The 22,864-nt window shown below is 35.2% G+C and overlaps 3 protein-coding genes across 14 annotated transcripts in view; 1 reads left to right on the plus strand and 2 right to left on the minus strand.

Annotated features, from left to right (window-relative positions):
• Window positions 1-22,710, minus strand: part of RFTN2 (raftlin family member 2) — a 136,218-nt gene extending 113,508 nt beyond the window's left edge. For 3 of the 6 annotated variants that reach the window (XM_042949611.1, XM_042949610.1, XM_042949609.1), the window contains exons 1-2: window positions 6,156-6,238; window positions 3,084-3,186 (exon numbers count right to left, since the gene is read on the minus strand). The gene's annotated coding sequence lies outside the window, so the exon portion shown is untranslated. Of the gene's footprint in view, window positions 1-3,083; window positions 4,673-6,155; window positions 6,240-22,630 lie in introns of those variants that run through there. The other 3 variants (XM_042949606.1, XM_042949607.1, XM_042949605.1) reach the window with 3 other exon arrangements.
• MARS2 (methionyl-tRNA synthetase 2, mitochondrial) overlaps window positions 66-22,864 on the plus strand; it is a 39,575-nt gene continuing 16,776 nt past the window's right edge. For 2 of the 7 annotated variants that reach the window (XM_042949597.1, XM_042949598.1), the window contains exons 1-3: window positions 66-2,134; window positions 3,118-3,220; window positions 5,946-6,081. In XM_042949597.1, coding sequence (XP_042805531.1) covers window positions 106-1,887 — 1,782 coding nt within the window. In that variant the 5' untranslated portion in view covers window positions 66-105 and the 3' untranslated portion in view covers window positions 1,888-2,134; window positions 3,118-3,220; window positions 5,946-6,081. Of the gene's footprint in view, window positions 2,135-3,117; window positions 3,221-5,945; window positions 6,082-6,146; window positions 6,610-22,864 lie in introns of those variants that run through there. The other 5 variants (XM_042949595.1, XM_042949596.1, XM_042949599.1 and 2 more) reach the window with 5 other exon arrangements.
• Window positions 20,550-22,864, minus strand: part of BOLL (boule homolog, RNA binding protein) — a 43,547-nt gene continuing 41,232 nt past the window's right edge. Inside the window, exon 11 of the mRNA XM_042949617.1 lies at window positions 20,550-22,766. Within this exon, the coding sequence (XP_042805551.1) occupies window positions 22,743-22,766 (24 nt within the window). The 3' untranslated portion in view covers window positions 20,550-22,742. The remainder of the gene's footprint in view (window positions 22,767-22,864) is intronic.

A 22,864-nucleotide genomic window follows, 5' to 3' on the forward strand; every position in this document is an offset into this window, starting at 1 on the left:
TTGGCTTTCCGGCCGGCCGGAAGCGGCGGTGCACTTCGGCTGCGCATGCGCTCCTCACACGTGCTTCCAGAACGCCCCCTCCGCTGCCGCGGCTAGGCCGGCATCATGGTGCAGATTTCTGCCCTGCGGCTGCTAAGACGGCCGGGGACGAGAGGAGTCTCGCTCCTGGAGTACTCTACTCCCCGCCACTACAGTTCGGCCCCTCTCCGTGCCCGCGACGATGCTCGCGACGCGCGCGCTTTCTTCACGACACCCATTTTCTACGTGAACGCGGCGCCGCACATCGGGCACCTGTACTCGGCGCTACTGGCAGACGCCTTGTGCCGCCACCGTCGCCTCCGAGTTCCCAGAGCCGCCGCCACGCGATTCTCCACTGGTACCGACGAGCATGGCCTGAAGATTCAGCAAGCAGCAGCCGCTGCGGGCCTGGCCCCGACCGAGCTGTGCGACCGAGTCTCTGCCCAGTTCCAGCAGCTTTTTCGGGAGGCTGGCATCTCCTCTACCGACTTCATCCGCACCACCGAAGTCCGGCACCGGATCGCTGTGCAGCATTTCTGGGGATTGCTGAAGGCGCGGGGTCTGCTCTACAAGGGTCTCTATGAAGGTTGGTATTGCGCCTCCGAAGAGTGCTTCCTGCCTGAGGCCAAGGTCACCAGGCAGCCGAGTTCCTCGGGGAATTCGTGTCCTGTGTCTTTAGAGAGTGGGCATCCCGTAGTCTGGACCAAGGAAGAAAACTACATTTTCAGGCTTTCTCAGTTCCGAGAGCCTCTTCAGCAGTGGCTGCGGGGCGACCCTCAGGCAATCACCCCTGAGCCATTTCATCACGCAGTTCTTCAGTGGCTAGAGGAGGAGCTGCCAGACCTGTCAGTCTCTCGAAGGAGCAGCCACTTGCATTGGGGCATTCCTGTGCCCGGGGACGACTCGCAGACCATCTACGTATGGCTGGATGCCTTGGTCAACTACCTTACTGTAATTGGCTACCCAAATGCTGAGTTCAAATCTTGGTGGCCAACCACCTCTCATATCATAGGCAAGGACATTCTTAAATTCCACGCTATCTATTGGCCTGCCCTCCTCTTAGGGGCCGGCATGAGCCCACCACACCGCATCTATGTCCACTCACACTGGACGGTCTGTGGCCAAAAGATGTCCAAAAGCTTGGGCAACGTGGTGGATCCCAGGACTTGCCTTGATCGCTATACTGTGGATGGCTTCCGATACTTTCTTCTTCGGCAGGGCGTCCCCAACTGGGACTGTGATTACTATGATGAAAAGGTGGTTAAGTTGCTAGATTCCGAGTTGGCAGATGCTTTGGGAGGTCTCTTGAACCGGTGTACTGCCAATAGAATAAATCCTTCTGGGACCTATCCGGTTTTCTGCACTACCTGCTTTCCCAGTGAGCCAGGGTTGGTGGGGCCGTCAGTTCGTGCTCAGGCAGAGGACTATGCTTTGGTGAATGCAGTGGCCACTCTGCCCAAGCAGGTAGCTGACCACTATGATAACTTTCAGATCTATAAAGCTCTGGAGGCAGTGTCCAGCTGTGTCCGGCAAACTAATGGCTTTGTCCAAAGGCATGCACCGTGGAAGTTGAACTGGGAGAGCCCAGTGGATGCCCCCTGGCTGGGTACTGTGCTTCATGTAGCCTTGGAATGTTTGCGAGTCTTTGGAACTTTGCTCCAGCCTGTCACCCCAAGCCTAGCTGATAAGCTGCTATCCAGGTTGGGGGTGTCTGCCACAGAGAGGGGCCTTGGAGAGCTCTGTTTCTTGCCTCGATTCTATGGACATCCATGTCCTTTTGAAGGGAGGAGGCTGGGACCTGAAACTGGGCTCTTGTTTCCAAGACTAGACCAGTCTAGGGCCTGGCTGGTAAAAGCCCATAGGACCTAGAAACTTAGTTTTTAAATTGGCTTGTGGTAAAAAAGCAAATGTGTTATTTTCTTATTTTGCGTTTTTAGGAAAATTATGCTAATGTTTTCTAAAGTGTTGCATCATATGAGCACATAAACAGTGTCACTGTGATAAGAGGTTTGTAGCCTTTCAGGTGCCTCCCCTCCTAGTCTTCAGTTCTCTGTGCCCATTAACCACTATCCTTTGTACACCAGTGTCTCTAAGATGTCTCCAGGGTCAAAGATGGGTGAGAGACAACTTTGCTGATACTATTCCTTCTCATTGTGCCTCCTTCCAAACCACAGTTAATGTTATTTGCCCAGACTACCTCTTATGGCTTGTTTTCCATTGGCCTGGCCTCTGCTGGGCAAATTAGTGAAGATTGGGGGTTGGAGGCCCCCTACCTCAGCTTTTACATAGTAGTCCTACTTTGTTATATATGTTGGGTTTCCTATTAAAAATAAACAGGTTTCTTTATTAAGCCTTTAAAAACCAGTGTCCTAGACAAGATGGTTTTTGCCCACGTTTATATTTTCATTTCTTACAACTATGACTCCCTACCTACTCTGTTAATAGTTTGATAGTTGTGCTTTGTAACATTACACTTCAACCAGTAGATGGCTCTACAGTTTCATATATTTGATTACCTAACATTGACATTTCAGAATATTTAGGATAAATTTGTTTTCTGCTAATTTGGCAGAATTTAAAGAAAAATTTTATTGCTTTTCTTAAAATAAGGGAAGACTGTAACCACTGCTGTTTTACATAAAGCAATAAAAAAAGATCAGAATCCTGTTTTTTCAAACTACTAAAAAAGGACATTTACTCTATTAAACGTTTAGTAAGGTAATAAGTAAATGTACCAAATGCGTTTGGACTATCCGTGATAAATTATAAAGCTCTCGAGCTGGTTATGTTAAAAATTTTAAACTTTAATAACAGGTTTACAGGTATGATTTAAAAAATTTGTAAACAGCTCAAAATGGTTATATTTTCTTTTTATTTCTGAATCATAATTTTGTTACCACATACATAATTTACCTTATGTGATCTCTTTTGGGAAATCAGAATCTATAATACAATATAGACATTGTGGAATAGTTATAAATGTTAATACATATACTTTCAAGTACTTTTTACCGATTATTTCTTTTGCTGTCTTAAGTTATTAAAGTTTAAAAGTCTGTGAGTACCTTATTCAGATCTGTTCTGTTGAATTTGTTGAAGGTGATGGTGAAGGGAGGAAATGATCAATGCTCCAAGAATCTCAAACTGGATTTAGGGATCTCTCCAAGGCTCCATAAGAGAATATCACAGAGAAGATGTTAAGGTATCAATTTATTCAATGACTACAACACAGTAAGCCAGCGTAATACTTCATAGGTGATTGGATAGCTAGGCCAAAGTTTAAAATGAGAACTTGCCTTGAAATATTCATTCTCATCATGGTAGCAAGCAGAGAGAGCTCACTATGAAGTCAACTATTGTGCTGGTAGTTCCCCCAGATTTATTCTAGGTGCTACTATTCAGCTCCAGTTTCTGTTTATTAATCAATATGGTGAGAGATTTCTGGTTGCTTGGAAACATTGCTTAGAAAAGAATGCTTGAAGGCATTCTAAAGGTGGAAGGACCGTTTCTACAAATGTTCCTTCAGACCCTCCTCTTCATAATGGAAACCTGGGCTTTCCACATGACATAGTCTAGCTATCTTCTGGGATTGGTAGGGCAGATTACTGGGGTGTAGGAGGGGTATAATCTCTCCTAGGGCTGGATAGAGCAGAGTGGTAAAAGAAATGAGATGTGTTTATATGAATGAACAAAAACAGATTTGGAAAACCAGTGGTATGATAACCTCTGCTGTTGAAGTGCCTTGATAGCAATTTTTCTGTTCCTATTATGAAAGGACATTCACTTCCACTTGAGTGATCTTTCCTATGGCCTAGTGCTGGTCAATACACTGGATCTTGACTTGCTGGGTGTTAATGGAGTTCCTTTTGTGCAGCTTGTCATTTATAGAGGCACTTAACTGGCTACCAGAATATTTATGGTACCAAAGGGCACAAGAAAATAGAGAATCGAAAGAGGAGAGGGCATAATTAGTACAGATACATAATTAATAAAGGATACTCTGAAGAAGTGGGGATCTAAGTTACTCTGTGGTAATATGGAAGATGAACCAGTTGGATTCTCTGTCAGGGGCAAGGTATGTAAAACAAGTATCCTTTGGGTACTTAGTTGATGTGTTCAATTTGATCCAACAGTTTAGGAATGGCAAGTGGAGGAAAGGTGAAACTTAAAACTGAAGAGATGGCATCTTATGCATCCTTTGACAGAACAGAGGTTTCTCCCAAACTACTACCTTGCGGCTCCTAAATATTCATTTTGGGGCTCTTGGGGGCATAGTTGCAGAAGGGGATAGACCAGGTGTTCACAATGTATCATGTTAAAGTAATAACGTAGCTGTCAACTCAGCAGGCTACAGTCCTATCAATGAAGTCATGCAAGAAGTTGTGGTCAATGTATATATTAGGTGCATCACTGTATATTGGAGAGCCATTCTACAAGTGAACGTAGAGCTTAGGCACCTCAGAAGTCATAAGACCCGTGGCTATATATGGAGATCAAGAATAGGCAGGAAGAACAAATAGATACCATCTCTGATTTCACTGATACCTCAAAGTTATTCTGGAAGTAGGCCTCATTATTTTTCTTAACGACCTATATGACCCCTATAGCGGCTGAGAAGAGCCGGATAAGTTGAAAATTAAGTTGATGCCAAAGTACTCATGAAGGCCTAGGCTGGAACATGGACACAGGTCTTTTTTTTGCACAGTTGGACCTGTGGTTGGGACATAGCTCTTTATTTTTAATTTTTAAGTAAGTTCTACAACCAATGTGGGGTTTGAACTTAAAAGCCCAAGATCAAGAGTTGCATGCTTTGACTAAGCCAGCCAGGCATTCCAGGAAATAGCTCTTTAGATATGGGAAGTTCCAAAACTAAAGTAAAGCCAGTAGTTGGTTAGGTTGGGTGGGCCTCCATCTAGGATGCCTTATGATCATGATGTAGCTTGAGTAGCAAGTGGCAGTATGAAGCATTTAGCAGATTACTCCTTGGGCATTATGTAGGGCTGGTTTCTTAGATCTCTGACTGCCCTACCCCTGGTAAGTATGTAGTTGCATTGTTGGCCTACATTAGTGTAACCCGGAGTTATGGGGGAGGCCATGCCTCTTGACTGAGACTTGGTTCATAAAGCTGCTATATGATGATCTAAAATAGTCTCCTGGAGACAATTCCCCACTATCCATAATTCTACCAAATATAGAACAACTGTTCTGGTGGGTGAGATCAAGGTTGCTGTAAACGTTGGTGGGTCCTTGCCCTCATCTTTTGCCTGAGTGAATAACATCAGTGGACCTAAAAGGGTGTGGATGTATTGACAGCCATAAGTCTATTTTTGCAGCAAAGGTTTACGAGTTCTGAGAGCTTGGAGGGAGCTCCAGCATAGATTTGGGTAACCAAGAGCACAGGTTAGGGGGATCAGTCTTAGAAGAAAGGCTTTGAGTCTCTTGCGAAATGAAACCAGTATGAAATATGTCATTTCAGCACAACTCAGATGGTCCTGACCCTTCCTCTTACAGGAGGGAGCTTTAGATAGCATTGGTCATCTTTTATCAATAGGAGCACACCAAATTTGGGGGTTAATATTGCTGGAAGGGCCAAACAGTAACAACCAAGCTAATTTAGATTAATTAATGGGGATTTTAACCTTCTTAGAGAATGTCTTATTCTTTTTTGAGACTGAGGATAAGAGAAGCTCAGCCGAAGCTACTTTCCTTTATCACCAAGAACTACTTTGAGCTGAGGGGAAGGGACTAACCAGTTTAAAGGGGAAATTGCTGCTTTCTCTTAGTTTTTTGGTAGTCCTAGGTTACCTAGTATTATAGATCCTCTGAATTATGGGAACCACCTAACAGGGAATAGTTGACCATATTTAAAATACCCTGCTTAAGATTATGTCATATTAATCAGTTTCTACTTATATTTTCATGACAAGGGAAGGGAATTGGGAAGAGCTACACACCAGGAGGTTCTTCCTATGGCATTGACAACTAGAAATAATATACTTTCTACTGCATCTTTTCATGAATAGCTATTGGGAGTTTTAGCCATACTTGGATCTTCAAAGTAAGGTAAGGCTAAGTACGGAAGTTCCATCCTTGGCTGTTAACTAAATATCATTTGGTTTATGGCACAGACTACTCACCATAGATCTTAAAGTCCACAGCTCCTCACTTAAGAACTGGAAGGTATGAGATGTCAGGATGTTTCAGGAAACCAAGTGTGCCATCTGCAAGAAGAAAATTATAGCTCCAAGGAGAGATGAGCCCTGCCTTCAAGTCATGAAGAATATTTTGGATGAAGCATCTGCAGAGGGCCCGGAAGACTCACTGGGTAAAGCTGGAGGGACAGCTCTAGGAATAACTGGAAATGGATGATACCACCTTTCTTAGTGTATGGTATGGGAAAAATGGTTCTATCCTCTCTATACTACCATTCCTAACGTCATTCATGCCTTGTGCATGTATCCCTCATTAGTTGATAGTCACTGGTTTGTGCGATTTAACATGAAGATGTACTTTCAAAAAGTAGTTTATTCTGATTTATAGATTAGAATTTCTGTTTTCTTAATACATTCAATAAAAATATGACCGACTGCACATTTTTTCTCCAAATATTTTTAAAAATGTAACTTTTATGTTGGAAAACATTAAGATAGTTTCAGTAATTTGGCTTTCCTTGAACTAGTCTAGAAGAGTCTGCTGGTTAAAAAGCTATAAATACTAAAAATATAAAGTTAATAAGCATGTTACACATTTTAGGTTAAATCAGTACAATAATACAAATACAATGTATTTCTTTCAAACCACATGAAAAGAAATGTTAAAGAAAATTCAATCCAAAAGAAGACAGGAAGGAGAAAAAGGGGCAAAGAAAAATGAAAAATATGGTAAAAGAAAACCCATAATAAGACAGTAGAAATGATTATAATTACAAATATCTCAGAATTGTAATGAACATCAAAGGATAAACCTTCTGTCAAAAGACAGCCATGTTCATTCTTTAAAAAAATTTTTTTTTCAATATTTATTTTTGAGAGACAGAGCGTGAGTAGGGAAGGGGCAGAGAGGGAGACACAGAATTCAAAGCAGGCTCCAGGCTCTGAGCTGTCAGCACAGAGCCCGATGTGGGGCTCGAACCCACAAACCGTGAGATCATGACCTGGGCCGAAGTCGGATACCCAACTGACTGAGCCACCCAGGTGCCCCAGCAATGTTCATTCTTTATAAAAAGTTAGCTATAGGTAGTTAAAAGGCATATACTTACAAGAGAAAATGAGACATGAAGAAATACTGGGCATATAAATAAACCAAAAGAAAGCTGGTATTGTATTATTAATAGTAGGCAGTCTATATTGAGAGGGGAAACCATTACTGAAGATAAAGTGAGGTTTAATATAAAAGGAATAATGCAGCAAGTTATAACAATTAGGAAATTGTATGATCTAACAACATATTCTCAAAATATAAAAGGATAAAATTAACAAGAAATGTTCAAGTCTGCAAAAAAACAAAATTGCCATTCATGAGTTCAAAGAAACTAGGCAATGAGAAAGTAAAAACTTACACTACACATCAGCACTTCAGTCTGTAATGCTCACTACCACGTGTATCATTGCTAAGTGTAGAAAAATAAAAATTTTATAGCAGGTAAGGTTTTGTGACTCTAAAACCTTGACTTTTTCCATATATGCCTCTGTGAAAATAATAACTTGCTTTTTGAATAGATATGTCAGCAAATATACCTGTTCAGGAAGTCCTCTCTTTGGATTATTAAAAGGGGAGAATCCCATGGCTATAATTTTGCCAAAATTTTTCATTGTTAGTTCGGTAATAAGCAAAGGTGAAAGGAGAGAACCAATAGTTCTGTGTTCCTTAATTATGTTCTCTCATTTACTTTTCTCATCAACTCTGAGGTATTTTTGTTTCTCTGTTTAGCTGATGAGAAGTTGAGGCAGAGAGAGATTAAGTAACTTGGCCAGGGTTATAGTTTGTAAAACAGAAGAGCCTAGACTCAGATTTATCTTGATGCCAGAGCCTCAGCACCAACACCACAATCAATCACTGAGTATATACTGAGGGCAGTGTATTGTGGGGAAGAGGAAGTAGTATAATCAGAACCAAAGATTTGAAGATGAAAAGTCTAAAAAAGACCCCTTAATTGAAATACAGCAATGAGTGTTTCAAGGTGGGGGATTATTCTTGATAGCTAGATATGAAATAGATGAGTGCCAAAATAGAAACTTAGAAAAACTACTTACCTTTATCGTGAAATATTTCTCTCTTGCTTTCAATAGTTCCCTTTATATCCTAAGCCTGCTTATGTGTGCTGGTATAAATTTGTTAAAAATTTTAATAACTCTATAGTCTGTATTTTTTTTCCTTAAGATTATTTTGTTTCTCATTTTCAGAACAGTGTTCCAAATTCTTGAATCCAGTAGTTCTCCTCTAAATGAAAGTTATGCTGTCATAAATTTATGAATCTAAGTATTTTGAAATAACATTTTACAAATACTTTAGATAATACATTTATCTCTAAACATGAAAACATATCAATACTCAAAAGTTTTATTTGACTTGACTATTATAGTAACAAAGCCAGAGAATTTTATTCAAGCTCACAAACACTGAAACTTTTTCATTTCATACATACAGTTTTAATATAAATGAACTTATGAAAAGACTCATCTATTTACTAACAATTTAAGTTCTATAAATTTACTGAACATTTATTACTGTATTCTTATGACATCTTTCCTAATAAGCCTGCAGAAATCAGGTTAACTGACTCCACAGTTATTACCAAAGCAAATCCCACTCTAACTAAAATGCTACATATTGAATAATTCCTGGTAAATTATCTCATACATGACAGTCAAGACATGTTCTAACTTCCCCTAATTAGAGATTTTGTTATGAACTGCACAAAATGTCATGTTTTACATTTTTAATGAAATGTAGCTATTATGTTGGACATGGGCTACACCTTGAAGTGTGATGAAACCTATTTTTATATAGGTCTTTAAGCTATCATCTAAATTGTATTTTTAAAAAAAAATTTTTTTAACGTTTATTTATTTTTGAGACAGAGAGAGACAGAGCATGAATGGGGGAGGGGCAGAGAGAGAGGGAGACACAGAATCGGAAGCAGGCTCCAGGCTCTGAGCCATTAGCCCAGAGCCCGATGCGGGGCTCAAACTCACGGACCGTGAGATCGTGACCTGAGCTGAAGTCGGACGCTTAACCGACTGAGCCACCCAGGCGCCCCTCTAAATTGTATTTTTAAAAATGTATAAAAAAGTATTAAGGGCCTTGCTAACTTGGAAGCCATGAACACCTACATCTCTGTTCTATGTTTTAAATAATTTCTTCAAACTATGTTTAAATTCAAGTTACAAAGTCCCAAGTTAGCAAGGCATGATGGGTACTTCTGCAGTATTTTTTGCATGGTAGCTTATGACTTATTAACATAATCAGACTGGTACATTATAAAAAATATCCTATATAGCATTTTTCAGATTATCCTTAAAAATCACTTACTAAAGCAATTTATAAAGGCTTTCATAAGGCAAAGAATCTTCAATCCTGGTAAAATGAATTTATTGCATTAACTTTTATATTTAAGTTTCTGTAAAACTTACTTTATGGGAACTCCCTACATTTTTAAAAAGCAAACCTTTTATTCCTGAGTTCAGTTTCATTTAATAATTCATTACTGGAATGTAATTAAATAAGTCAAGTAACGATGTGTAAAAAGCTTATTTTGGTATTATAGAAGAAAACCGTAAGTACTAAAATGAATTACTGAAACTATGTATGGTTCATTGTGTGAACATTGATGGTTGGATTTTTACACCATTTTAAAATATGGAAGGAGTATTTTTTGCTGAATATAAAGGAAAAATTTTAACGTTCATTATGACACTGTCTGACCTAGAATTAAAAAGTAATCTAACAATTAATAATCCTCAATTAATAATCCACAAACTAGAAAGATTTTTTTTTTAATTTTAATGTTGCCCACATAAAAATCAGCCTTTATTACATAAAAATAAGGTAATTAATTCAAAACAAATTTTAAATAAAACATTTTGGATGTAGCTGATACCATAAAATTAGTTTTCTAGCCTAAGGAGAATATATAGGACTTCTTCCTTTTTCCATAATTTATGGAGACCATCTAAAAGTACAGCTATCCATTCAGGGGCACAAAAACCAATATAAATATATAACTGTGTGTAGCTAAGTGTAAAAAATTAGTAAATCAACCTGATCTTAGAAAAGCAAAGGAGAAATAGTGAAACTTACTGTTTAACGTCTTAGAAAAGCAAAGGAAAAATAGTGAAACTTACTGTTTAACTAGAAGGGGACTAGCCAAAGTCAACCAAGTTATCAAAACCCATCATTGGTAAGTCTGTAGAGGTAGATGTTTTAAATATTCAACATGTGAAGGTAGGTTAAGTTTGAGCTCAAGAGTTTTAAACAAGTCATTCTCTAAAGATAGACACATAGTTAGGGCACGGACATAAAAATCTAACTGGTAAACATAGGATTGTTGCTTAATTTATTTTCATTTTTCCTTTGGCATAGACATTAGGATATTATATGTGTTCTTTCAACTGAAAGCTATTCTCACAAACAGTTGGATATAGCCTGAATAAAATAATCCTAAGGTTAATGTAGAGTCAGCATTTGAATAGTGCAGGAGGAATTTACTTGTATTAGTATCTTTTAAAAATAATTTGTATTGTAGGTCAGCTACTAATAGGGATTTTAGAAGGTTTCTTTTATGTGTGGTGAAAAATATGTTCTGTAAGTGGATATTGTATAGATTTCTTTGGTATCAGGTTAAAAAAAAAAATCCTAAATGGGATTAGCAAGAAACACATTGAGAATATTAAAATCATCTCAAATTGTTGATGCGTACTTTAAAATTTTTATCCTTTAGGTGTTTTCTCCAAAACACGTAAAGGAAAAAAAATCCACGTTTTCGGCAATACTTTATGTTAATTAGCATTTCCTTTCTTTGTTATCATTGGTCATTTCAGAATTATATGAGGCTAAGGAAGAGGGTTTAGTTTCCATACCTTTGTCCATTTTTATATCCTGACTTGCAGGAAAAAGGACCTTGATAGTTAAGAGCTAAAATTTATCTCTTATATGGTATTAAATCTGTTTATGCTATTATTGCTATCTTACATTCTCTATAAAATAAGAGCCAAATATCACAACCTAAGCAAAACAGAATTTTTTTGGGGGGGGGTACATTAATGATTTTTGTACCATCTCCATTTTTCTGTAATTTATATCTGGAGAGAAAAATAAAGTAATACAATCTTTATAGAATTGAATGAATGCACTGTGAAAGTACATCAGTACATTTTGGTAAAGAGCACAGTTACCTAAAATAAATTAACTAAGAAAAACACTTCAAACAGAAATTTGTTTTTGAAGGAAAATGCGATTACCCTTGGACTCTTGAAATTTACAAAAGTTTTAGAACAAAAATGCTTCGGTATATACTGAATTAGCCTGAATAACAAATACAGGATTAAAATGAAAATGCCAGACAAGTGGAATATTAAATAGAATGTGTCATGTTATTTTTGACGAGGGCTCTATTTGTAGAATACTGGATCTCAACATATAGCATGTTACTTTCAGAATAAAGGTAGCAAAACAAAAGTATTACCAATAGGTGGAGTGGCCTTAGTATGTGCCAGAGTAATTAATATATAACTATATTATTACACTTTATTCCTCCACCTGAATATTTTAGCCCAGAAACATTTTGGCAATATACACAAAAAGTAGATACATTAATGGATAGTTCATTATCCTTTATGAGGCAGGATAAAAAAAATTGATATAATTGGATTATCATCTTCCTAACATTATAAGAAGGTTTTGATATATAATTCCTACTCTTTTCCAACAGAAGTACAAATTAGCTTTAGTTTTTGGAGAAGATGTGAAATTAAAATAGTGAAAAAAATAAGACTCTTATTCTAATATTGTACAATCAAATTTCAATAAATGCTAGAATAAACTTACATGTAGTTAATTTAAATGTTGCTTATTTATATAACTTTTAATTGTTTTATTATTAGTCTAGCCTTGTATATAAGGAATATAATGTTCTTAGAGAAGAAAGTTGGGGTATACATTAAATAGGCAGCATTTAAAGAAGAGTTGGCCATTTTTTTATTTTAAGAAGGTCTACCTATTGTTGCATTTTTTAATTTTAAAAAACTGAATTCTGTAAGAGCAGATAGTCATAATATCTTTGTATTTAAAAGGTGAAATATAATGTTATGGGTAAGTTTTATTCAAATTTAATGCTTTGAAAGGCTAGAAACGTCACAAACTAAGACCTGAATGAAAGATAAAAGGGAATAATGACAGTGTTACAGTATTAAAGGAAGAAATATGTACTGAATCTGGGATGACATATGCAGTGAATGCTTATACTTGCTAAGATGCTGTAAGAACCCTTATACTTTTGGTATGGATGACAAAAGAGGGTCAGAAATATATAGAGAGATACATTTAAGTATATTTAAGAATAGTGTCTACTCTGGTCATAGTAACTGGTATAAAATAAGTGGTCATAATAGGACAGGTTTCCAGATATATATATAAATTATCTTTACATGTATTAATATCTGTCAAAATTCCTAATGTAAATCTAGAGTTTGAAATGTTTTATAAAAAATATTTAATGTCAGTAAAATATACACTAACCAATATATAGAAAAGTCAAAATAATGTGGAAGCTAAAATCTTCTACACACATTATCTCTCTAGCAAGAGAGTGTTTTTTTTTTTTTTTTAATTTACCATATTACAACAAATGGCCTGTTGCTATTGTATATTCTGTATATGGCATGGCTATGTCTACAGATATGAAACATCTAGAACAAATCTGAAAAATCCAAACATCAAAGGTGTTTTTAAGTGCTTAGACATTATCATGTTGATAATATAGCCAGATATGACCAAAGTTTTCAAACTTTACCAAGGTATTTGTTGTTTTATAGATACAGCATATGTTCTATTTACTAGAATTATAAGTCTATCTTACTTAAGTGTGTGTAAATTCATAAGGGAAGCCATAGTTTTCTCCTGCATCTCCAATATTTTGGCTACTAGGATTTCTTTAATGCCCTTAAAAAAGCAAAAGCATTTAATGTTAGGCATATCCAAACCCCTCACATTTGTTGTGAGACCACACATAGGGCTAATTGTTTTCTATTATTGGATAAAATAGTTATCCAAGACTCTACTTAACAGAATCAATTAAGGTGGAGTAAGAATTGAACGCTCTGAAATCTTTCCTAGGATGAAAGTGTGGTGTTCGAGAATATCAAGGTTTCAAACCTACAGATGAAGGTTGAGAAAAGCTTCTTCTCACAGAATGTAACCTTGGTTCCTATTAAGAGATTTAAAGAAAACTAGGGTTTTAATGCATTTTAAATGGCTCTTGTAAGTAAGGGAAAGATTTAAAAAATACTAACTGGACCTGGATTCTGAGGAGAGGTGTGCTTTAGGAAATTCGCACTATTAAGAGTATGTAGGCTACCTTAAAACCTATTGCTGGACAAGGAGGAAACCTAGGGCAATAACAAAGACTCACTACGAAGGATCTGAGAATGGCCATATCTAATGGTATTTTCTCAATTATTAGGTTATATTCTTTTGTGTCATTCCTGAACCTTGGTAAAGATATGTTTAAAAGAAAAATTTATGTACTCCGTGATATATAAAATTAGAGTCAGAAAGGCACTTAAGCCTATGGTTAAGAAAGCCACTATCCAGAGAAAATCAAGGAATTATTAATAAACTTTCATATTAATAGAGTAACATTTTATTCTGTTAAGTAAAATATCCAATGAATGGACTCTGTGTTCCAACAAATGATTTTTATTTGATCCACTGCTGAATATAATGATTTTTAGAAGATACTGCTTTGCTCAAGATGGTTGAGAATAGGAAGATTTCAGCTAAGGTGTTTTTATAATGAGTAAATGCCTACTTCAGAGTGTCAGTGTTTAGCCAAATCCTTTTGCCTAAAAAATCTCATCTTTTGTTCTGTCCTCTTCAGATTATCTGAGTTTGAATGTTGTGATTCAAGAAGAATGCATGCATCAAGCCTGAGTTTATCTAATAAAGCTGATTAAAACTTTGGAAGTAGCATGAAGGCTGACCAGTTGCCCAGCCTGAATCTGACAACAGAAAGTTAATGCCAAGTTTTGAAGTTGTTCTTCTAAATACTTAAATAGCAGCTTATATGTAGTTAAGGGAAATGAACTGAAGCTTCTAAGATAAAGGGCAAAACTTCTCTAAAGAGGCACTGTTGATTATATATTGTGTTTTCCCTAATTTGGGCACAGATGCCACTCTACTGACCTAGCAAGACTCTGAGCATGTCTACTAACAATGTAACAACTTGCCAATGCTAGAATAGGTTAATTATTAGGAGTAAGTCATAAAAACAATGAATAATTTTACAGCGTATCAAACCTAGGTGCTCCTAGGGATAAAAATGTTTTTAAAATGTGGGGTTACTGAGAGAGTTTATTCGTATCACTTTAGGATACTTTGTGAAGGTACAAAATAGTCTTCTAACCAGAAAAGAACCATTTATAAAGTATTGTAAAATATGTTAGTTATCAAAATCAGTGTTTGAGAAAATTCCCTGTAATGACATCAGGCTGTATTTAACTTTAGGCACTGTTACAATTTTTGAGCTAAGTTGACTTTAGTAGGCAATTATGATTATGATCCATTTATCTTAGAAACACACACATTTTATCAGTATAAAGAGTGGCATGAGTTTGGCCCGTTGGATTAGGATGTAAAAAAAGAAAACTTGAATAGCCCTTTCTCAAAATAGCAAATAATACATGTAGGGTCTATACAAACACTGATAAATGCCTACACTGCAGTTATTAGCAAGAAAATGGGAAGGCAGAAGCAAAGCAACCAAAGGTTCATTTGTTTTTGTTAGTGGACTTTATGCTTCCAAAAACATGTGGAAATGTGTCACATTCCCAAAATATAAAGAGTAGGTGGCTCCACTTATAGGTATCTTTTGCTTATCAGAGGGATTAAAGTTTTCAGGGATAACTTAAAAGGCCTTTTTTCTTCTTACCTTGTGTTCCTTCTTATATTTCTCCGAATGCTGAATTACACAGCACATTTGAAGAAAATTTTTGATTAACATCTAAAAATTAAATTCTAAGGCAATTCTGTTTCTCCCTTTTATTAGGAAACTTCATACTTCAGTTACTTGATAAAAGCATGATTAAACAGTTTCGTGTTTATCAGAATTTGTTTACTTTAGAATTGAAATATTTTCTGATTCTGAGTCTGAGATGCTTAAGGGAGTAGAATAGACATTTTGTGTCTAAGATTTAATTTGTGTAAGATTTAATTTTAGTGATTCAATGAAAGATGGTCCATAACTCTTAGAAGGGGCAAAAATTATTTCTGAAAAGTGTTCTCTAAGGATCTTCCCCTCTTAGTTCCCATACTCCCCAGAAATCACTTGCTTCCTTACTGGTGTAATTTATTAGTAATCAAAACCCTGGGTTCTACCACTTAATAGTAATGTCATTTTGGGCAGTTCTCTTACTCTTTCACAGCCTTACTTCTCTTATAAAAAAGTTGTCGATTATTTCTCAAATATATTGAGTGGACAAAATAAGATAATATATGTATTGTGCTTATAAATTATAAAGTGCTATAAAAATAAGTGTTATTCTTGCCTTGGAAGAATACAGTAAGCACAAATGTGATATACTAAGCATGATTTTATAGCAAATTATTAACAGAGTTAATACAGTTTTTATAAGGAATATTATCATGGACTTTAAATAATCTTCAATGACTAAACCAAAGATTTTCTTGAGAATTACCTCATTATTCTATACCAAATTTAGTTTCAAGTTACCAATATTTTAAGACTAATATCTTAAGAATATTCCATAGTTTTGGGGCGCCTGGGTGGCTCAGTCGGTTAAGCGTCCGACTTCGGCTCAGGTCACAATCTCACGGTCCGTGAGTTCGAGCCCCGCGTCGGGCTCTGTGCGGACAGCTCAGAGCCTGGAGCCCGTTTCAGATTCTGTGTCTCCCTCTCTCTCTCTGACCCTCCCCCGTTCATCCTCTCTCTCTCTGTCTCAAAAGTAAATAAACGTTAAAAAAAAATTAAGAATATTCCATAGTTTTATTAGACGTTATAGTTTTCAAGTTGATATGATTCTGTGGTTTCGTGTTTATAACTTGAGAAAGGGTCTTATCCCTGAACATATTCATTGAACTTATTTATATAGTTGTATCAACGGCTAAACCAGAAATCATAAAGCTTCAAGGGCTAAAGTAATAGAGTAATTCAGGCCTATCCTTTATGGCTTAATCCCTTTCAGACTATACTTTTTTGATCTCAGTGTAATGTTACATTCATTTTATAATATTTTAATAGGGTTAACAACATTCCAATTTCCCTGGGACAGTCTAGTTTATGCATACTGTATTATAGAATTTTGGTTTTGAAAAATAGTCTTTGAATAAAATGGTTTATGGGTCTGTTAATATGATAAACTTCTTTGTTGGTTAGTAAGTATATACTTCAAAAATTAGATCATTTTAATTATTTTTAGTGCCCCTTTTCATTCTTAAGTGTACTGATTTAATTATGAATATATCACTTCCACATATAAGAAGAACTTGGAGCCCCTAGCAAAGTCAAGAACTTTCTGACTCCTATAAGGAACAGAAGTGAAGCAGAACTTAGTATGATTGGTAAACATCAGAGGGCCTTGTCCACAGTGAAACAGGCTTGATTTCTGTAAATATAATCAAATCAAGTCAGTCTGCTGCTTATCAATGAAGTTGGGAGTGCAATTTCAAAGGAAATAAGTGCTGGAGAATAAGGACTCCTCTAATTCTGAATCCATATAATTGTGTTTCAGAGAAGGTTAAGCTAATATTCATATTGGAACTTGGCAAATCTCTGAGTATGTAATTATTTCTGAGAAAAAAAATGTAGTTACATTCTCACACATGACTCTATTCAGATGGACCCTAATTACAACTTTGTCTTATTAAAATATAATGAACTGTACATTATTAATGATAGAGACAAGATTCTTTTGAACTGCATGACTTGAGATTAAATCATGTCAGTGAAAACTATTGTTAGCTACCTTTCCTACATAGAGTGAAGATGTTTGGTTTGAAGGATGTTTAATAAAGAAAGAGCAAGTGGATGATTTCATATGAAGAAATGACCATTAGAATGAATTTTGGGTTATTTCCCCAAATAATTTATCATTTAGAAGAAAATAGGAAAGCTAAATTCTTGTATTGGGTATACAGCATTTATGAAAAGGTGACAGTGATTTAGAAAGAATTTTCAAGAAGCAAGTGGATGATTAAGATGAGTTGTATAGTGTTAGGTTTATATCCGAAATCAGAGAATCCTTAAATAAATTTTTAACTTCAAAAATACAAATCTGAAGTTCAACACAGAATGTTTATCTTTCATTATTATTTAGGGTTGCACCTATAAAATCCTTTGAGGAAACAGGATAGCCTTTTTGAAATCAAGAATAAGATATAGAGAGATGTACAAAAAGATGTGTATTAAGTAGCATTCTCTATAGTTGCATCTGATCTTTAGGAATTAGACACAAAGGTAAGTAACTCTTTTCCTGATCGTCATCTTTTAAAATTTCCTTTTATAATCTTTATTTTAAAGCAAAAGAAATTGAAGATTAAAGGATGTAATATTCCACGTTAAGCAAAAGCTATCTTGGCTCTCTTCCAAAATGCTCACTCTGTTATTGGGAACCACTGTGAGAAACGTGGAACTTTGAGTACCAATGAGTTCAGAAATAAGAGAAGGACAGAATCTGTGAAAACTAAGGATTATACTCTCTTAAGCATGAATTAGCTACTTTTAAGCTGGATTCCTTAAGCCAAAACATCTTTCTCCACATTGCCTGATTTTTTTTCATGTTAGATTACACTGTTAGAAATTCTATCAAATCAGATTGTTTGGGTTAATAGGAATTCTCTTTATTCCTGTTCTTAGGCAAGTCAAGCCCAGGAAAGATCCTTTTTTTTCCTCTTGCCATTATTCCCCAAATCTAGAAGTCAGGTTAGTATTATTAGGTTTATATATTTAGGCCAGTATAGATAGCTGTTATAGGAATATGCTGTGAATTTAAACATCATTAAATATGTTGAAGCTGGGAAAAACTCTTCCAAAATTAAGTGTATCTGATTGCATTTCTTTTCTTTCAGTTTAGAGCCACATGTGAAAATGAAACCATAAATAATGGCTACACAGTAAATATCCTTAAACCCTACCATTTTAAGTACAAGAAAGTTAATTGAGTTGGGTGGATAATAAAAGAGTCAGGGTCTCTAAAAATCTGGAGAAATTCTATACAAAATACAAAGTAGAGGTCCCTCAGAATGCTAATAGCCAGAATGGGGGAAAACCAGATGGAGGTCTTTCTCTTTGTTAGCACACTCAGGTTTTTGTTTTTGTTTTTGTTTTAAGTGATTCAAACAACAAGGACATGGTACTTGGAAAACAAGTTGGAAAGTAGATATTAAGATGAATACACAGGGAATTCTTTCCAGATTGGAAGAGGACAACTGGTAGACTTAGGGAATTCAAGGGACAGGAAGAGTATAGTTGGAGATTTAGCTTGGAATTTACCAAAGAGAAAACTCCTTTTTAAAGTACTGAAACCCATCAAAGACAAAGATCTAGAGGAAATGCCACAGAACTTGATAATGGTAAGGGGAAGAAAATGCTAAGAGCTTTGAGACACTTACTTTGAAGGCTTTATACTTTAGAGGAGAATCTTGACTCTCTTATAAAACAAAATAGCAACACAAAAAATTATCATCTTCTCAAAAGCATTACTTTCCCCAGGAAAGAAAAATTCTGAGAGATGTATTTTATCCTCTTTTTCATAAAGGAAGACATAAAGAAAAAAGTCTAATCAAAGGACATTCTTATTAGAAATCCTCTCTCTAGGCCTACGGGTATACTGGGATCTTGTAGGACGTCCAAAAGTGTGAGGATCTAGGGCTCTCCAAATTTTCTCTGATGAGAAACAAAAACCAGTCAGTAAAAGGGTTGAAGTGAGGAAAAAAACTTTAGCAGGCAAGGAAGGGGAGGGATTTAGTTCCTAGGTATAGAATGGCAGCTTCCCATAGCCTTGTTTTCCAAAGGAAAAAAGTACACCAAGATGTTTGATTCATATCCTCTTTAGAGAAGTACTAAATGACATTGACTCGTGGGTATATACCTTGACAGAAATGCAAAACTGAGATTAACACATACTAGCCTCACTAAAATTATGTACCAAAATATTAGTAAATAATCAAGTATTGGCTTCTTTTAACTAAGAAATACGCATCAAATGAGTAAAACTGACAAATCAGTAGATGGAAAAATTTTTAATCACATGTTTTAAAAACAAGTCAGATGTCAAAATGGTATCACTTACTAGCTTAAATAAAATGTTTTAATGACTATTCAGCCTGTTACTGTGTATCTTTACTTCAATACAGTCAGGCTTGGTAATATATTAGTTGATACTATTTTAAGCAGCATAACTAAAAAGAATGATAAAACTGGAAAACTTTAATCTGTTAGTTTACAAATTTAAAATTGATGACTGTTATTTTATTTCTAGATTCTGACAGGTCATAAAGTAGGTATCAAGGTAACCATGAAACTAGTATAACAGAAAACTGAAGGATTATATTACATGGAAAGGACAAAAATGACAATGTGAAATAAAACAAGTGGTCTTGAATGGCACTTGATTTTTGAGAGGAATCATGAGAATGCAGAAAGTATCAGTAAATTTATGCAATACATAAAAGCAAAGAGACAAAAACACCTAAGAGCAGGTGAAACAAACAGCAATAACTGTAGCTGCTAATCAGAGAGTGGTACTAAACATGGAAGAACAGAAGCTGGTAGCATATTTTTTTAGGAATTTATGCACTAGGAATGAAAACACTGAATAGAGTTGAAAGAAACAGCACCAATTATGATTATTATGCCCATCTTTTTTGAAAAATTTGCTCCTTTCTACTGAAGTCTATAGAGATTTCAGAATAAATTTTAGTCAAAGTATAGGTCTAGGGGCCAGCAATTTACTATTTTAACAACAGGGCATGTTGAAACATGATATCAAAGTTGGATTGAATGCCCCTGTAAAGTCTTTTCTAATCCTTTGATTCTACATTTTAATACTATCCAAGCACTACTTCTGAGAGAGATACAAAGATTTTTTTGTGTATGTGGCCCCAATTCATTATTTTTCTTAAATACACCACAAACCCATGAAACACACTCCTACATCTGGGACTTATGTATAAATTTGTTTGAAAATATTGTACTGTCATTATTGGCAGAAATTTATAAAGTATTGTTATAAACTAAATCATACCTCTTTTTCTAAGCCATTCTTGTGAAATTGGCTGACAGGAAAGAAATTAAAGTCTTTATTTTCCAAGATCCTTTATTTTTTGACATGCTACCATCTTTCTATCTCTGATTATATTAGAGATTTGGGGAAAACAGGTTGCAAAGTTATTTGTGATTTTGGTACATGTGATGATACTAATATTTGTATTATCCATTTCACTCTAACCCAGTGAATTTCCTCAGATGTCTTCAGATTGGCCTTTCAAAATAGGAACTAAATAGAAACTTTTCAAATTTATCTATAGATGATATAATACAAAAAAGAGAAAAATAAAATGGCTTTTACCTAGTTATATAAGGAGAATTTTTATCCTCTCAATCTGGTTTTAGAAATAACCTGTTTGGGCTATCAAACTAGGTCGTAAAGAAAGTTGATGATGTCCTCCATATATTCTGGTTGACAGTGAATTCCACAGTTTTAATTAGCTTCACAAAATGAAGCTAAATTCTAAGAAAGTGTGTATATGAATTGTATGTATATATAATGTGTATGTGTATATAATCTATATATGTGTGTGTGTGTGTGTGTGTGTGTGTGTACGTAGTATATGTGTGTACGCAGATCTCTATAGTTTTGTGGAAGAAACACACTTGGGTATCAATTATTATCAAAATTCCTTATCCAATAATACATCATTAACTTTTATTAACAGTCCAGGATTTGTTTAGCATCATGTTAAACATTTTGAAAATCAAGGAGAGTGCTATTAAAATATCTCTAACATCAGTGGTTAATCATTTTTACTTACAGAACAAAAACTTTTGAAATTTCATTGTGGGACTTATTAGTCTATTTATATTTCTAAAAACAGAATAATTAATGTGCATGGGATACTTGTAGGCTAATATATAATCATATAGTCCTACTGTTTATTATGGTTTCAAAAGAAACACCCTATTTGACTCATCAGGAAAATCTTTGGGATCTAAGTCTTATTATTTCTGCTTATGCTGTTGAACATGTAATACATTTGGGCATAGAAAAGGAGAGAGGAGAGATAAATTAGGGTAATGCCAATATTTATGGATTTTCCTCTTCTCACCTAAAATTAGGAAGTCAAGTAAAAGAATTGCAAATGAATGTAAAGTGGATTTTTTTATACTATTACAGAAATTACAGTGATGAAAATAATTTGTTCTGTAACTTTTGAACAATGGCTTTTCCTCCCTACCTATTTTCTAATTTTATAATAAGATTGGCTTTAGAATCAGAATTTAAAGTTTTCCTTTGGTGTAAGAAATAGCTTTGCTTTTTATGAAAATAACTGTCTTTTAAAATATTAATAACATATAATTGAATATATTGGTAACATATAAGAATAAAAAGTCAAAATATTAAAGCAGTAGAGGATACCAAAATATAGTGGGGTATCAGTCAGTATTATGGGATGTCAGAGGTGAGCCCTTCTTTTATCAAAACAATTCTACTAGGTGAACCGTATTATATAAATTTGGGTACCAAATGGCTTATATTATAAAAGGCTTCAGCATTATCACAAATATTAGAGTAAAAATTTAATATAGTCAAATTAATCATATGAAAAGGTAAGAAAACTGATCATGTTGAAGTGTTTCTAATATTTGGAAAATGTTATAAAAAAAGTATAAATATTACTCAAATTTTGAAAACCATGGCAGAAGCAAAATTAAATAAGGAATAGCAGTAATAAATAAAAACTCAGTCAAAAACATATTAAATGATAAAATAGCCAGTATTAGAACTGAATCATTAAGATCAAATGTACTTATACCACAAGGCATGAAAGTATTAAAAATTCTATTAGCATTAGAGAGGACTCTTATCCTAAATACTAAAATAAATAGTAATGACTATTAAACATTACTCCTAAAAGATTGAGAGGAAAAGAAATAACACAAAGCAGAGAAAATGAAAGACACCTCACTATTCCCAATGTGGTTATTATTTATGGAATGGATAAAACATGTAGAAAATGTCACTACAGTTAGATTAACACATAAACAAACCAACATGCCACAACTACCTAAATAGTTTTGTAGAACAGCTGAAAAAGCAAATTTCATCGAATTTAGACAGCTTATAATGGAATAAATAAGTATGGCGAGGTATTAACTAACCCTAAGTGTCACAATGGGCAGCTTCTAGACGGTTCGTTGAAGCTGGATCTTGGCCACACAAGGATCATTGGACAAGAAATCAGTTGAGCTGGACTAGAGCTGCCCAGTTGTCTTAATAATGAATGCTCCACACTGTCTGTTAAGTAAAAAGAAAATATAGATCAGAAATGAACAGGAAAGAAAAAGAACAAATTAGAGTAAATGAATGTAGGACATCAATGAACATTTACACAA

Source organism: Panthera leo, chromosome C1 (assembly GCF_018350215.1).
Source record: "Panthera leo isolate Ple1 chromosome C1, P.leo_Ple1_pat1.1, whole genome shotgun sequence".
Lineage (NCBI taxonomy): Eukaryota > Metazoa > Chordata > Mammalia > Carnivora > Felidae > Panthera > Panthera leo.